This window comes from Chionomys nivalis, chromosome 22 (assembly GCF_950005125.1).
Source record: "Chionomys nivalis chromosome 22, mChiNiv1.1, whole genome shotgun sequence".
In the NCBI taxonomy this organism is placed as follows: Eukaryota; Metazoa; Chordata; class Mammalia; order Rodentia; family Cricetidae; genus Chionomys; species Chionomys nivalis.
Window position 1 is genome coordinate 40,863,647 of NC_080107.1, and position 17,226 is coordinate 40,880,872.

Genomic DNA, 17,226 nt, shown 5'->3' on the forward strand with positions numbered 1-17,226 from the left:
AGCTCCCGGATCCCTGCAGGGCAATCTCCTATGCACAAGCTGCCCCAGGATGACAGGGCAGGGACAAGGAGCAGATGGGAAACTTGGTGAGAGCCTCAGCAGCTCCTGGGTTGATTGGTCCCCCCAGGCTCTGGCAGTTAGGAGGAACTCTGTGGGTTCAGAATCAGCGTGAGGGTGCACTTGCCCTCATCTCTGTACTTTGTTAACAAGGATGCAGGATCCTGCAACTCTCAGCCACACTACATTCTCATTCTTCATTTTTTCTTGGCCTCTGAGCTGTCTGCCCCAAAGCCTCTAGCTTTTTCACACAAGAAATTCTAGAATTTCAGAGTTGGGACTGCAAACTAGAAGGGAGCAAAGGGCTTAGAGCACTCCCTGAATTCAGCTTAACATAAAGCTTCTCAAATTAAAAAAAATAAAATAAAAAACAAAAACTGTTAACAGCTTTATTAAATGTCAGATTTCTTTATTCTTAAAATGTGCACAGTAGAGTTTACTTAAATACAAAATGTACCCTTTCTTTGCAGGTAAGAAATTTCATTGACATTTTCATGCCAACTGGCTTTTTAATCAAAATCTTTGCAATAAAAATAAATAAACATTTAAATTACTTAACTATTATATCCATTAATTGCAACACATCTCTTAATACTTCAGACCGTAGAAGAACAGACCGTACACCTGGTCTAAAGGTAGATCCCAGGGCTGAGCAGGGTACTGGAGGAGAAATGCAAACCTTCTCACCGCAGAATGGACAGTCCAAACAGGGATGGATGTGGCAAGTTTGTCCCCCAGAAGGGATGACCTGGGACTCTACAAGAGCAGCTGAAAGTAGGCTCTGCCCAGTGTGGGCTTCTTCAAGCATCAGCATGTCAGGCCTTGTGTGCTACTGTGGCAGCCCTGGGGTCACAGTTACAGAAGTCCCTCTCAGCAATGTCCCCAGATGCAGTTTAACATGGCCCCAAAGTATTTCTCTTTGGAGCTGTGCTTACACAGGCCTGGTTTTAAAGCTGACAGACCAATGGTGTCCCAACAACCTAGACACACAGCTACCAATACGAGACGAGTTCATGTTTTTTTTCTTTTTCATTTGTTTTTTAAAAGCACAGGATTCCAGGTTTCAAAGAAACCTCCTGACACAGGGAAGTGAAGCAAGAGGTTCAAGTGGCTGGACCCAGGCTACACCTGCCCCAACAGGGAGGCCTGGCTCTCAGAACTGATTCTCCCATGTGACGGAAGGAGGGTAACAACAGACCAAGGAGACAGCTGTCCATTTTTTTTAAGTGGCAGCAGAAACATTGATAATACAGGGTCTTAAATGATGCCCATGTGATCAGCTGTCATTGGGAAGGACGCAAATATAAAATATGGATTATGCAAAGTGGAATGTATATTTAACTAACCAAGTCATACCCTTGTGGGTTCACAGAAGTACACATTCATCAAACACACACACACACACACACACACACACACACACAGCTAGCTTGCTTTATCCAAATAAAAAGAAACTCCTGAGCCATGACAGGCCTCAGCAGGAATGTCTCCATAAATGTAGTATTAGTCTATGTTTTTAAAAAAGTCTTTAGGCACAAGTTTACCTTTCAGTGTTTTGGGATTTTACAAATAATATATTTAAGTGGTTTAATTTTAATTGGTTTGTTTTAAAGTCACCCTAAAGGCCAGGAAGCTTTGTATGTAGGGGCCATTGCATGTGCCCAACATCCTGTGCCCCCACCAGTGCCTTCTGCAGTGTACATGAGACATGACAGGGGCTCTCGAGGCTTCCCAGAGATGGAAACTCTCCCAACAGTCAATGCTCACCACTGTGCTTTGGGCAGAACCCCACCATGTAGGACCAGAATTATACTACAGCCTGATCGAGACGGCCCTCCTATCTACTGTCACCACCCTTCCCTTTCTGAGCTTCTAAGTGTCTCACTCCCAACCTTATTTCGTAAGAAATAGAGAAGCTACGAAACAACTCAGTGGCCTCTAGGACATGAATCCCACAAGGTGACCAGACCTCCCCGCTCAACCTCAGAGGACCCTGAGCTCCCATGAAAGTGCCTGAGGCTTATGAAGGAACAGCTACACAGCTCACATCTGTGGCAGGGTGTGTGAAGTCTGGAGACTTCTGTGCTTTGGCTGTTCATCACTGGCCACTGTAGACGAGAGGCCTCATGAGAGAGCAGCAACGTGGATGCCTCCTTCTGGCCTACAAGGGCAAATACACACAAGGCTGACATGGAGGCTGGGAAGGTGAGGACAAGGTACCAGCAAGGCAAAATGTTCCAGTCAAAACGAAACGAAACGAAACGAAACAAAACAAAACATGCTCCTCCAGGCACCATGCTGGGCACATTTCCAAAATCCCTGATCCCAACATTAAAGCTGCAGGTACATGGGTGATTTCAAAGGGTTCTTCTGTGTCCATGGCTGTCCCAGGTGCTCTACACAGCTGGGTGGTAGAGCCGAACTTTCCATCGCTTGGACCTCACTCGGAAGAAGAAGTACATAATCATCAGGAACAAGGAGGAGGCCACATAGAGCACCACGCAGAGGCTCATGTCCAGGCTGGAGAAGCCAACCCCAAGGAAGGGCACAGCTGCCTTGGCTTCTTCAAGTGCCTGGAGCCCCTGGGGGCTCTGGAGTTTTAGATCCAGCCTGTGGTGCAGGCTCTTGGAAAGGTCAGTCCTAGGGCCCAGCATGTGGGGTGGACGGAGACTCTTAGCATCCTGACGTCCCCAGGGCTTCCCTGAGGGGTTAAGACCTTCGCCCTCTTCCTGCTCCCTGTCACCAGGCCTGCCCTGGTCCACAGAATAGGTATCCATCAGGTTGCCTCTGCTGTAGTGCTGCTTCAGGAACACAAGCACCTGGTCCTCATTCCAGCTGTCCAGACCTTTAATTTCCTCATGGCAGGCTGGGCAGAGGTCTGGAGTAGGCCATGGAACCTTTGGGAACTTGGGATCCTCGCTCAGATGGCCTAGGTGGGAGGCAAGGAGAGAACCACAGAGAAACCTTTCAGCCATAGGATCCTAGGCCTCACCCCATCCACCACTAGCTGTGTCCCTGTTTTCCTCCTTCCCCTGCTCCTGGGTACCCAATGCATGCCTCTTCTCTCTGGCAAGCGACCACATCTGCACACAAAGGAGAGACCCTGCATTCTGTTGTAACTTGCCTAGACCCTCCCTCTTTCATGGGTCCATGAAGTTCTCCCTTGTGTGTCTTCCTCCCCAACCCCTTTGGTATTTTCAAGACAGGGTTTCTCTGTATAACAGCCCTGGCTGTCCTGGAGCCCAAACCCCAGGTTGGTGGTGAGACCGAGGAGCAGGTGAGGAATCTTATGAGCAACATCACATCAGGCTACACAGCCCCTTTCCACTGTGGCCTCATGATGTGGGCACTTGGAGTTGGGGACAAATGACAGCAGGGCCCTGGACTGGGCAGGCCCAGCTGGTGGAGGGGCGGGAGGGAGCTGGGAGGGCATTAGGGAGAAATCCCTTTACAAGGGCCACGCAGCAGCGCCTTGAGACAAAGCAAATCCGCCACACGAAAGGCACCGTCTGCTTCTGGTGCCAAGAAAAACCAATTTTCTTTAGTGCTTTAGTTGTAATATGTTTTATAATACAGCGGATTAAACAAAAACCAAGAGTTTAGTGACATTTTCCGCTCATCTCTATTAAATTCATTTCTCAGTAGAATTACTCTTAAGTCTAATTTTAATCTGCCACTGATTTTGGAATAGAAGGAATTACTTAACTCTGACAGACTCCAAGTGCCCTCTATTTAGTTTTCTTAAAACGAAATCATTTTGTGACGTTTGCTTAACAACTTGAGACTTGTGTGTGTCAGTGTGTACACATTCTGGTAGAAGGTCTTCCTCAGTTACTCCCTGAGGGTCTTAGGTTCTGACACAGCCTTTCACTGAACCTGAAGTTTGCAGATTTGATTGGGCTAGATTGGCCAACAAGATCCAGGGGCTGTCTCCTCCCTAGCCCCAGAATTATAGATGTGCTGCTGCACACAGGTTTTAGTTTTGTGAGACAGAGTTTCTCTGTGTAGCCCTAGTTGTCCTGGAACTCCCTCTGTAGACCAGGTTAGCCTTGAACTCACAGAGATCCTCCTGTCTCTGCCTCCCAAATTCTGGCGCAGATTTTTTAAGAGATTGATTAAGATCCTCATGCTTGCATAGCAAGAATTTTACAAGTTGAACTAAATCTCCAGCCCCTGGAAACATATTTTAAAGACACTAAAAACGTTCAGCAAAATTTCTATAGCCTTTTTTCCTCCCAGAGTTCAGAATTACGAGTGGTAAAGTTGGGGAGGGGTAAGAGAGAGGGGGAGATATGGTTGAAAGAACCCCAAAGCCAACAGGATACAGTGGCCTGAGACACCCAGAACAAGCAGTGGCGAGAGGGAACAATATTGCTGTACCCAAATACACTGATCAGGCACCCTTGGCAGCCTTGAAGTGGGCTGGACCCTCCAAATCCAGGCTCAAGGTATGTGCTGGCTAGTGTCGGAACAGCCAGGAAGTGGCAGGCCTCGTACCTGCCAGGCGGCTGTTCACCATGTTGTGCTTTCTCCAAAGCCAGAGGACAGCTTGGTCTGGGGTTTTCACAGAATTCATAGACTCCTTAGCCATTTCCTCAAAATGCTCACCACATTCTTTACACCCAAAGAACGTGTGAATATATCTCCTTATGGTCTGCAACACAGCCTGGGGGTCATCTTCAAAACCTGAAGAAGGAAGAAGGCCATCAGTGATGCAAGCCTACAGATTACCAAACCCTGGACCTGTCACATGGCTCAAACAGGAAGACTCAGGTAGCATCCAGGAGCATGGAGTGGCTCCAAGTGTGGCCCCACAGAGGACCCATAGCATGGGTTCCCTGATACCAAAGGGCAACTGGGAGTGTGAAGTCTGCTTCCACTGCATGAGGACAGTAGAAATCACACTGGGCATACAACACTAGTATGGGTGCCAATATCGAAAGAAACAAGCCCCAATAATCCAGACGTCTCAATCCCCATAAGCCTTAAAGGGGATGTTCTAACATTCCTCTGCCATGCCTCTGGTTGTCTCTGCCCATGACCTCATGACCAAAGAGCAGCCTAACTCCAAAGAGTATGTTTCCCTTAGGATCTGCCAAGCTGACAGCTGTCAGCACTCTCCTGCTTTGTAACCCCTCCAAGAGTTGCTTGTGGAGATGAGGCTGTCACTCTGAGCCCAGGGTCATCCTGCTTCAGAATCCACAGAACCAGGCCCAAGAGCAAATATGGCTATGTACAATCTTCCTTCATCAGATGGGCAGCAACAGTAACCAGGTGGCCAGCTGCTGGCGCTCCCTTCTGGAGGACGAACAGGGAAAAGGTTGGCAAAGGCTGCACTCTTTCCACAGTACTGAGCCTCTCCAAATGGTGACAGTTTTATTCTTTTGTTTGTTTTGATTTTTTGGAAACAGCATCTTGCTACACCACCCAGGCAGGTCTAGGACTTGCAAAAGAGCTCAGGCTGGCCTTGAATTCAAGGTTATCCTGTTTCAGCCTCCTGAGTATTGGAATTATAGAATTATAAACCACCACATCTAACTGGTGGAGTTTTTTGTTTGTTTTGTTTTGAGACAGGATTTCTCTAAGTAGTCCTGGCTGTTCTGGAACTTGCTCTATAGACCAGGCTGGCCTCAAACTCAGAGATCCTCCTGCCTCTGTCTCCTAAATGCTGGGATTAAAGGTGTGCACCACCACCACCCAGCTGCTAGTGGTTTTAAAATACAACCATCTAGCATCTAGGGCCATAGTTTCCAGTGACACAGGGGTTTCTAGACATAGATAGAAGCAGCAGATATGAAGGGTATACAGCATTTTCAGAAAGCAATTCACCCTAAAGGTAGAAACAAGCAGCCTGAGCCAAGCAACCCCACTGTATGAGGCTGGGCTGCATCCCAGTGCAGATGAGCACAGAAGTAACAGACCAGTATCACAGACAGGCACGACAGTGACTGAATGCATTTCCCACTAGGGAGGGAGGCTTTCCATCCACAGCAGGCTGCATGGATGTCTGCTTCTCAAAAGGCGCTGACCCAGGTGTCTGTCAACAAGAAGTTCTTGGACAACGGGGAGTTACACTAGAACCTTTGTATCTGGGATGTACAAATCGGCATACCACTGTTCGTGCTGGCTCTGAATATGCCCATGTGTAGCTGGGCAATGCCCGGTGTGAAACGCCATTACTGCTCTTGTAGCCAGTCTGCCTTGCCTCCTCTCCCCACAGATCTCCAAACATCTGCCTCACATCACAGTAATCCCCCCTTCCCACCAAACCACTGCTCGCTCCAGTCCTAATCTTTAAAGTGGACAAGAACCATAAACCACTACCTAGGGGAGGGTTAGACCATGTAGTCAGCACTTTAGTAGACGGGTTTAAATCAGCAGCGAGAAAAGAAAACATCGAAGACTTAATCCTGCTCCTCGACTGACCCAATTCCATTGGCAGGAGACTACTCTCCTCAGGGCTGCGTCAGGCTGTGTCAAGAGGAGGAGAGAGTGCTGCAGATGCCTGCCTGAATGTGGTCTGTCATGCAGACATCAAGCGTGTGTCTAAGGGCCTGTGTCTCTGGCTGTCTCAAACTGTCTTAAAGCATTCTTCCTTGAGCCAACATCAGCAGTGCTCTGAGGAGCTAGCATAGCAGGAGCATGGCGGGTCAGCACTCATTTCCTTTTTCCACAGAACTTTCTCCAAATAGACAAGAGATCTCTGGAGTCAGCCCGTTTTAGTGATCCTGACACTTTAAATTACATAGTGCCCTGGGTCTGACCTCAGTGTCTGGACTACTTCTGGGGTTTCTCCCTAGTGTGTGTTCCTCTTTCTCCTGATTCCCATGGGAATGTGACTGAGACTAACCAATCCTCTCCCCTCCTGGACATACCCTTTTGCAAAGTGATTTAGATGCCTCTGTGATGAGGTAGGTCCACTTTCCTATCTCTGAGTTCAGTCTGTACAAACAGGATATGGCTCAATGACAACCTGCCAAGGCCTTTAGGGTCCTTCCTGATCTTGGTCCCACCTCCTAGAAAGCCGAGTGTAGGAGGAGAGAGGGCCGCTTGTTCATCCCGGCCACCCAGAACCAAAATAATCACACAATAACTGTAGTAATTAATTACTGCGGGACCCATTAGTTCTAGCCTCTTATTGGCTAACTCTCACATCTTGATTTAACCCATTTCTATTAATCTGTATGTCACCATGAGTTCGTGGCCTACTAGGAAAGATTTGGCATGTCTGTCTCTGGCAGCTCCATGGCATCTCTCTCCTGACTCTGCTTTCTTCCTCCCAGAATTCAGTTCTGTCTTCTCCGCCTACCTAAGTTCCACCCTATCAACTAGGCCAAGGCAGTTTCTTTATTCATTAACCAATAAAAGCAACACACAAACAGAAGGAACTCCTACACCAGCTGAGGGTGGCCTTCAGGAGTGAGTTAATCCCAGCCCCCTGCCCTGGATGGCCAGCTACCACTAGACACCCACACAAACAAGCCCATGCCTAGAAATAGAAGACCCATTCAAACACGAGCAAGTAAAACAGTGGGTGTTTGACCACACCGCAGTCTTAAGAATTTTATGAAGCTACTAGAAGGCATATTGGAGCGCATGGAGCCCACTAAGGTTTAGTATCAGCATGAGTGGCAGTGTGGACCGAAGAGACTAAAGCACCAGGGCTGAGAGACAAACACTGCTCCACAGCTCCAGGGCTCAATCCACAGGGGATGTGAAGACAGCAGATGTAATTCTCATCTTGCTCTCTTGTCACTGACAGCTAGCAGTCCTTATCCTCGGGTTTGTAGTTTTCAACTCTGTGTGGCAGGCAGCCTTTGGGATTGTCCTTGGTCCCTGCCTCTGAGACTCAAAACTCACAGGTTCTTGTTCCCTTGGGAGCAGAGTGGGCCCAGTGAGACCAAGATGACAGAAGTGTTGAGTGTCACCTTCTGCTGGCTCCCTTCTATTAAGCCAGTTGCCAAGATTTGAGTGGATCTCAGAAGAGCAGCCAGCAGACACTGAGAAAGTAGGGTAGGAGGGCTATCCCAAGTTGAAATGGGTCTTACTAACCTGAAGCCGAGGATCCAGGTTAAGCCACAGTCAAATTTCCTGACCCACAAACTGTAAGACTATAATAGTAGGAGTTTGTTTGTTTTTAAGATTTATTTATTTAATGTGCACTGGTATTTTGCCCATATATACTCTGGAACTGGAGTTACAGACAGTTGTGAGCTGCCATGTGGGTGCTGAAAATTGAACCCAGGTCCTCTGGAAGAGCAGCCAGTGCTCTTAACTGCTGACTCATCTCTCCAGCCCCAAAGTAGGATGTTTTAAGCTGCTAAATTTGAGGCTAAATTGTTCTAGAACAAATGACAAATACCTCACTAAGCAGGGTTCACTTGCCTAATTTTCCTGAGTAAAGCAAGGTGAGTTTACATACAAAGATTCCTGGCTTGTCTGTCTTCTCAGTGGTTTCTTTTTTATAAAGCTGTTGTGGCAAAGGGTATAGAACTCTCCCTACTGCCTTCCACACAGAGGCAGGCTGTGCTCATGGTGTCTAAATTCTGAGATGCTCTCCTCCAGACTTGACATGTTCCCTGCCCTGACATCTCATAGACAGCAAAGCAAAATCTTTTTTTTTTTTGTTTTTCGAGACAGGGTTTCTCTGTAGCTTTGGTGCCTGTCCTGGAACTAGCTCTTGTAGACCAGGCTGGCCTCAAACTCCCAGAGATCTGCCTGCCTCTGCCTCCCGAGTGCTGGGATTAAAGGCGTGCGCCACCACCGCCCGGCAACAAAGCAAAATCTTGAAGGTACTTATGGTAGCACATGCCATGCACTGGAACTAGACAGTGAGTAGAGAAGGCCATTTATGCCAGTTCGGTTAGGCAGATGTTACCTGTGCCAACCAGCGCTTCTGGATGGATGGAGGCCTGAACCGTCAAAGTGTGAAACAGTTTCCAGAGGGAGCATGGGTAGCCCCTCAACTCCAATCGGCTTCCTTGACATCCCACCCACTTTATGTGGCTGGTAAGAAAGATTCCAGAAATCTGAAGGGAAAACATCCACAAAGAATACAAGACAAGTGTTAAAATTAACACCAGCTGCATGCCTTGGGCCTTGGTTGGGGAGATGATCATACAAGGGTATGTATTTATCAAAGCTTCTTGCTGCATGCCTACAATCTCAGTACTTAGAAGGCTAAGAGTGGAGAATCTCAAGTTTGAGGCCAGCCTGGACTACATGAGACACAATCTCAACAAACAAAAGAATCAAACAACAACATAGAAACCAAAAGCCCCGGGTGTTGTGCTGCTTGAGGGCAGCGCTCACACTGTGTTCTTGGCAAGCTGCCCTAAAATTGAAGCCTTCAGAATAACCTACCAGTATTACTGAGGTAAGAAGTGGACATGAAGTCATCACAGAAATGGGAATAGCAAAAACCATGAGGCATCTCTACCGAGGGACAGGGGCTTCTTTACCTAGGGACATGAGGCTTTTCCACACAGGCTTGTCTATACAGGGAGAGGGGCTATCTCCAAGCAGAGAGATGGGGCCTGTGCTGTGGGAACCAAGCACTGACAACAAAGCCAGGGAGACACCACAGGCGAATAGATTTACTCTTCCTTTCTGTAGACTCTGGGTCCTAGGCCAGCGCAGGAGGAGGAGACTTGCCAGGTAAAGGAAAATGGCAGGATTTATACTAGCCATGGCCAGGGCTGGACTTACCCGCATTTTGTTGTTGACTAGGTCTAGGATGGCATTGTACGGAATCTTGTCCAGGGGGAGGTTGGCCAGCCACTCCTGCAGTGTCTCCAAAAGCTTCTTGACTGGTGGTCGGCCGGGGAACAGCTAAGAGAAGAAGAACCCATCCTATAAGATGTTGAGAAAAACTGCCACTTCCTCCCAAAGTTTGAAAGCAGTATGGAGAGCTATGATCTTGTGGCAAAGTCCACAAAGCAGGGTCAAAGCCCCACACCACACATGCCCTGCCTCAGACAGTTCTTTAAGGAAAAGGATTCAGCCTTAGGGCCAGCTGAGAATTGGGAGTTCTTCAAGAACTAAGGGGACAGCAGATGGCTATTTCACAATGTCAGACAGGGGGTATGGTATATTACCAAGCCATCAAGGGCTCAGTGGCCCCCTAGAAGGCACCACCTGCATACTTATCCTGTCTTTCTGCAATTCTTCAGTTCCAACAGTTTCTCTTCTTGTCTCTAACCAATTGCCCTACAGATGTGTGGGAACAGAGACCCACCACAGGCAGAGATGACATATAGGAGCCTGGAAAACGAGTAGCTAAGAGAAACCTGGTGGTTTTGTTCTCTTTGGATAGTATATTGTTCCCTTATTACATGTGCAAAGATAAAGGCTTCTTTGGCTATATTTTTATGCACTGTTTACAAAGTAACAAGATCAGTTAAGCAGCATTGAATTTGTTCTTAGATGTTAAGTAAATTTTACAACTGTAACTTTTTGTTGTGATTTAAGGAGCTGTCACCATCATACCACACATCTTCAAACACCAGAGCTGGCTGAAAGAAGGGCAGGAGGGCAATATGCAGAGAGGCATACCCATTGAGACAAGGTTAATTCCTGTAAGCCCACAACTATATGCCTGGGTGAGTCTTCTGGCTGGAAGTCACTCCAGGGTAGCAGGTCTAGTGAAACACAGTTTAGCTTTTTGTTTTGAATCAGGGTTTTCTCTATGTAGCCCTGGCTGACGTGGAACTCAAGAGTGGACAATCCTTTTTTGTTTTTTAAGTTTTTGTTTGTTTGTTTTATTTTTTGGTTTGTTTTTCAAGACAGGGTTTCTCTGCGTAGCTTTGAAGTCTACCCTGGAACTCGTTCCATAGACCAGGCTGGCTGCAAACTCACAGAGATCCACCTGCCTCTGCCTCCTGAGTACCAGGATCCCGGCTGACTAGACTGTTCTTAAACTTACATAGATCTGCTTCCTCTGCCAACCGAGTGCTGGGATCATAGGTGTGTACCACCAAACCTAGCTGGACACACTTTTAAAGAACAAAGTCATCCAATGCCATCTCAAATCCTGAGCAGCACAGTGGGCTAAATACCTAGCAGTATTCACTGAAATATCTGACCCATTATTCCTTGAAATAGAAATCCTACTTCCTTTGTTTTTCTGAATTACACTATAAATGTAAATGTTTACAATCTAACTAGCTAGACAAAAGCAGTTCTATCAGGGACTTTTTTTTTTTTTTTTTTTGATTTTTCGAGATAGGGTCTCTCTGTAGCTTTGGAGCCCGGCCTATGGAACTTTTCATTTAGTGAAAGAAGGCCTATAAAATACCTTGTTTCTTCTGTACACAGTACAAGGTAAGGCGGGTCTAATACTGCACTTGTGCCAATAGTGGTGGTGGAGGTATCTGAAAGGCCAGAAAGCAGCAGGACCACAGCCAGACCAGACGGGGCTGTTACAACCAACAGGAGGGCTCATGTTCATTCCCAAAGGGCAGGACAATCCTCCTCTCCAGCTCTGGGCACTGAAGATGAACATTTGGCAGAGAACTAAGTCTGACACTTCTCACCCTCCTGCCAGCTCCCAGAGCGTTAGCCTGTACTACTCAACACTAAAGGTGGAGGTGGTGCCAGCCCATCTAGGGGGTCTTCCGAGAATGTCGAGCATGCTGCCCTGTCTTCTGGAGTTCTACCTGCACCTGCCCACCCTGTACCACACGAGTCCTGTCCTTCAGGAGCCAGTCACCTCAAACTACTAGCTCAGAATCTCTCTTCCAGCCCTGGGAGCCCTCCTACCAGGGCCGACGGCCACAGAGTACACACCTAGTGGTCTTCCTGCATTAGCTTTGTTAGGTGTTCCTTCATCTTCTCCTTAGTCCTGTTTAGCACCTATGCACGGAACTAAGTTCCTCACATGACTTCTGGGAGACTATGGCTATGCTGGCTGCTCTTCAACCTGACTCTGGCATGGCAGGACCTAGGCTGTGTTGTGTGATGACTTTCCCTTTCCCTGGACACCTGACTCTCCTAGAACCCCATTCTGAAGCTGCCTAGTAGCAGGTCCCCACCTTTGCTCTCTGTACAATCCACCCATGCCTCATGTCTCACCTACTGTTTCCCTCAGCCTGCTGACTGCCCCAAGCTAAGTGGGAAAGTCAGCGCTCAATGTGCTCTGCTCCTCTTCTCAGCCTCTTTTGCCCCTTCCTCATAGGCAAATACCAGTCAATACCAGGGGGTCTAGGCTAGCCAACCATCCACATCAACAGACAGATGACCCAAGTCCATACTAAACGGGACCTCGTATTACCGGCTGAGCAGAACTAGCCGCACCTTGGCAACAACAGTCATGAAGTCCTTGAATGTCTTTAGCTGAGTTCCAGCCAGGGACTTGTGGGCAGCCAGCTCTACTCTCAGCAGGTAGTGAAGTCCCGACTCCAGGTCTGCGGAGTACAGCTTGGCCCTGAGAGGAACAGTGAAGAGTGAGGAAGGATACGTCCTGATATCCTGTACAAGACCCCTCTTGTTCCCACCACCATCCCCAGGTGGGAGGCAGATTAAGGGAGCGGCCCCAGAGGGTAGCCTCTCAGCAGCACCCAGTCCCACTCACACTTGCCTGTCAAATTCTTCCCAAACCATAACCTCTGAATTTTCTTCTTTGTTGGGCTTCTCAGGCAAGGAAAGTGACTTTTTCCTCACATCTGGCAAAGACTTTAGATAAGAGGAGAAAAACGATCGAAGAGGCTTTGCGCTGTGAAAGGAAGGAGGGGATGATTTTATGGCTGTCCTCCGAGACCCTGCAGCCTCTCCAGGCCATAACTTGGAGGAGAGCTGTTCAAGCCTCACACGCTATTCACCCTGTGCATACACTGACAGAGGTGGTGAAGGACACTCACCTCAGCTGGGCCTCAGGAGCTGCCCTCCCATGAGAAGACAGAACACCAAATCCAGAGAATCACTGACGTAGCTACAGTAAGTACCACAGCTCATCCACACTTTCTGGGACAGCAAGATGCTTGTAAAGCTGCTTGAGCATCTGCCAAAACGAGTTTCATCCCAGCTATGATTCCACTGTGCCAGAGGGGCCTTCAGGACATGCTTGCTCAGCCAGCTGAACCATATCTGGAGGCCAGGCCTGGGATTGGCCAATCCCAAGCTCTCTGCCATTCAGGAGTCACCCAGAGCTCAGTGTCATTTCCACAAAGAATGCAGTCACGTTATTGTAAAGTATTACCAAGGCTTTGTGTTAGAGGCTGCACATGTGACACTCTTGGTGCTACCTGTACATACATCTGTCTTCAGAACCCAACTGCAGTTACTGGGTAACTATGAGGGCAGCCCAGCTGCTCAGGGCCCATCCCAAGTAGCTCCATGACCTTGGGTGCCCTGGGTTTCTATTTTTTCTTTTCCTTTTTGAGAGAGGATCTCATGTAGTCCCTATGTAGCCAAGGAAGACCTTGAACTTCTTATCCTTCTGCCTACCTCCCAAATGCTGGGGTTACAGGTATTGCCACCATGCCTAGTTATGCAGTGATAAGATCAAACCTAGGCTTCCTGCATGCTAACCAAGTGCTCTGCCACACAACCCTTCCTTCGCACAGCTAAAGAATTATGACGTGTAACTGAGACTTTGGGAAGGCTCTCCTGCAGCCTCAAAACTCTGGTTAACTTTCCCATCTATTTTGCTTTCTGAAGCTTTGTTCATGGTCACTTTATTGACCGGGTATCTAGTGCACACCCCCACCTTTCACTCTAAACGGGGTTTGCTGGCTACAAAAGACACAACCCAAAGCCCAGACTAGCATAGAAGGACACCTGTTACACTTGAGGTCTGTGCAGAAACCCACAGAAACAACCAGAGGAAATGACCACCCCAGATCCTGGAGTCTGGAACATGGTCACCACGGGTCAGGAAAGGTGGCCTGGCATCGTGGCCACCCAGTCTGTCATGTGGACTCTGAGCCTTTATTCAGTATGCCAATGAAGTATGAGTCTCCACAGACCTCACTGAGTGCTCATCTACTCATCTACAAACTGGCACTTACACATTAACCAGTCCATGAGACCCATTTGGGTAAATCAAGTAACAGGAAGGAACCGAAGAAATGCCAAGTGTCCCCAGAAACGCTTTGTCCTTATCCAGTGCTCGGCTCACCACGATGTTTTCATATGGAATCAAATCTAAGATCACCTGCAGAACAACAAGTCATGTTACCTTCATGCTTTTCCTGGAAAACATCCCAGAGTATGTAGACCCACACTTCACAGGTCACCCCTCACCCAGCAGGTGCTGAACTACTCAGAACAGCACTGTCCACCTGGACACACAGCAAACAGCTGGGTGGTGTGACATGTGGTGCTGTACCGATTACACAAGGCTGAGGCACAGTACCACAGTCAGTCTCATCCATTCCTCTGCAATCAAAAGCATCCTACGCACCTTAACTGTTATTACATTTTAAGCAGCTCTTCAAGTCACACGCCCACTCTCATTTAGCAACTTTCCAAAATAATCAAAAATAACATTTGTTGTTTGTGTGTGTATGCATTCATGTATATGTGTAAGTGCATGTGTGTATGTAGACACATGTGGAGGTCAGAGGACAGCCTAATGTGTCATTACTCAGGTACCATTCACTTTGTGTTTGAGACAGGGTCTCTCATTAGCTTGGAGATGTGCCTAGCCTGGCTACTCAGCACTGGGATTACAGTATGCCTGCCGCTGGGAATCGAACTCAAGTCCTAAGGCTTTCAAGGTAAGCACTTTATGGGCTGAATCATAAAGTAACCCAGACCCAAAGGTAACATTTGTTACCAGACTTTACCTTTCTGAACCAGTTTGTCTGCTATAGAATCTACATGAATTGAGTAAGTGCCTCCACCACTCATCAGCTACAGCCCTGTTTTCCCAACACACTGGCTATTGTGTGCCCACATTTCTGGGCTAACTGGAAACTCAACATCATTCCAGCTCTGAGCCAGGAGGTTTGGGGTGGCTCCTACAGGAGTTGTAACCCGTTGCTTAGGCTGAAGGAGCTGCAGTGGGTCTTAGCGACTGAGAGACCATAGCTATGGCATCTCAATGTCTAAAAAGCCCCTCCTGTGCTCACCACAAGTGGGTGGAGTCTGTCTCTGCTGCTCTTAGATGTCAACAAAGTCAGTTCCTTCCAGGAATGAGGAAAAGGCATGTGCGGTGGATCATAGTGGTGGTGATGACTGTGGTGGTGGCTGTCCTTCTGTCTGTTGCTGTTGTTACTGTTGTTTTTGAGATACTTTGTAGCCTTCACTGGCCTGGAACTCACATGTAGTCCAGGTTGATCTTAAACTCACAGAAATTTGCCACTGGAAAGCTGGGATTAAAGGTGTGTCACACCACACTGGTCACAATGGTTCTTCTTGATACTGATTTTTAGGACACCCTTGGTTACAGGTACTACCCAGAGGGCCAGGTCTTACTGATCCCAAAGGCACTGATGTGCTGGTACTATGGGAACAGGGTAACTGGCAAGAAAATGGGCCTTCAGCCATTTTCTCAGGGACAAAGTCCTGTTTTTGGTTTATAAGTGTTTAAGTATACATGTGTACGAAGGACACAGGGGCACTGCCCGGAAGATCTGGCATGCAGTGGCTCTGGGCAGTAGGGAAAGGTGGTGCGGGAGATTGTCTGTATTGTGTCAATCATGTTATAAATAAACGCTGATTGGCCAGGCAGGAAATATAGGCGGGAAAACCGGACAGAAAGTAGAAATGATGTAATGAGAACAGGAGAATCCTGGGAAGGAGGAAGTTGATTCCTCCCACTCTTGCCCAGACCACCAAAGCAGCAGGATGTGATCTGCCCCACTGAAAAAAAGGTACTGAGCCACATGGCTAACATAGATCAGAAAAATGGGTTAATCAGCCGGGCGGTGGTGGCGCACGCCTTTAATCCCAGCACTCGGGAGGCAGAGGCAGGCGGATCTCTGTGAGTTCGAGACCAGCCTGGTCTACAAGAGCTAGTTCCAGGACAGGCTCCAAAACCACAGAGAAACCCTGTCTTGAAATAAATAAATAAATAAATGGGTTAATCAAGATATGAGAGTTAGCCAGTGAGAGGCTAGAGCTAATGGGCCAATCAGCTTATAATTTATGGAGACCTATGTGTGATTGGGGCTAAACAGTTGTGGGGACCTGGTGGGAGGACAGAAACCCAAACAAGCAGGCCCCCAGTTCATGTTACAGAAAGGAGCTGGGCATGAAGGAGTTCTGGGTTCCACTGCTTCTCAGTCCTTTGACTGAGAATCCTGCCAACAATGAAGCAAAAGATAAGACATATCACCAAACGTGGAGGGAGGACAGTAAGGTCCTGGAGGGCAGCAGGCACATGGAGTTGCCACACTGTTGTCTGGAGCCTGCCTCACACCCTCCAAGGCCTACTGAGAGTAGTACTATCTCCTCCTTCCTGAGCTACCCAGATAACCTGGAGGCCTGCACTCAAGTGGCAGGAGGGAAGAGCCCAGGGGTCAGTGCTGAATTCTCACGCAGGCTGGGAGGCTTCCTTCTTGTCTTCAAGGGATCCTGGTATTATCAACTAGGTCTCTGGTACCTTGGTCTGATACTTAGCCAAAGCCAAAGGCTTCTGAACTACCCACATGACATCAACATCTTACAGAGAAGCAAGGTCTTACAGACTCTTGATGTGGTAACACAGGAGATCTGTAATAGTGTATGGTAATGGCACTGATGGAAGACAAAGCTATGGCTGGACCCTCAAAGGCAAGCCCTGTCATTCCAGCATTTTTTGCTATATACGCCAGTGACTTGGGTCTCTATAACTAACGATAGCTCAAGGCTCACTGGTTGTTGCTATCAATGCACTAGCTACAGCCTACCCCCACTGCACTAACTACAGCCTACCCCCACCGCACTAGCTACAGCCTACCCCCACCACACTAGCTACAGCCTATCCCCACCATACTAGCTACAGCCTACCCCCACCACACTAGCTACAGCCTACCCCCACCACACTAGCTACAGCCTACCCCCACCACACTAACTACAGCCTACCCCCACCATGCCAGCTGCAGCCCCAGAACATACAAGACACAATACCTCTCGTCCAACATAAGAACCACTGCTTTCAAACACAATAGCGTGGTATTGGCCACTGTGGCTGTCCATGAGGGAAAGGATGTCACTGGGCCTGTCAGGAGAAAGCAAAACCTTCAG

General features: G+C 48.1%; 1 protein-coding gene across 1 annotated transcript in view; it reads right to left on the minus strand.

Annotated features, from left to right (window-relative positions):
• Positions 1 to 432: 432 nt before the first annotated feature.
• Qsox2 (quiescin sulfhydryl oxidase 2) overlaps positions 433 to 17,226 on the minus strand; it is a 30,681-nt gene continuing 13,887 nt past the window's right edge. Inside the window, exons 5-12 of the mRNA XM_057755745.1 lie at positions 17,110 to 17,200; positions 14,064 to 14,209; positions 12,635 to 12,769; positions 12,352 to 12,481; positions 9,766 to 9,888; positions 8,936 to 9,086; positions 4,555 to 4,743; positions 433 to 2,986 (exon numbers count right to left, since the gene is read on the minus strand). Of these exons, the coding sequence (XP_057611728.1) occupies positions 2,454 to 2,986; positions 4,555 to 4,743; positions 8,936 to 9,086; positions 9,766 to 9,888; positions 12,352 to 12,481; positions 12,635 to 12,769; positions 14,064 to 14,209; positions 17,110 to 17,200 (1,498 nt within the window). The 3' untranslated portion in view covers positions 433 to 2,453. The remainder of the gene's footprint in view (positions 2,987 to 4,554; positions 4,744 to 8,935; positions 9,087 to 9,765; positions 9,889 to 12,351; positions 12,482 to 12,634; positions 12,770 to 14,063; positions 14,210 to 17,109; positions 17,201 to 17,226) is intronic.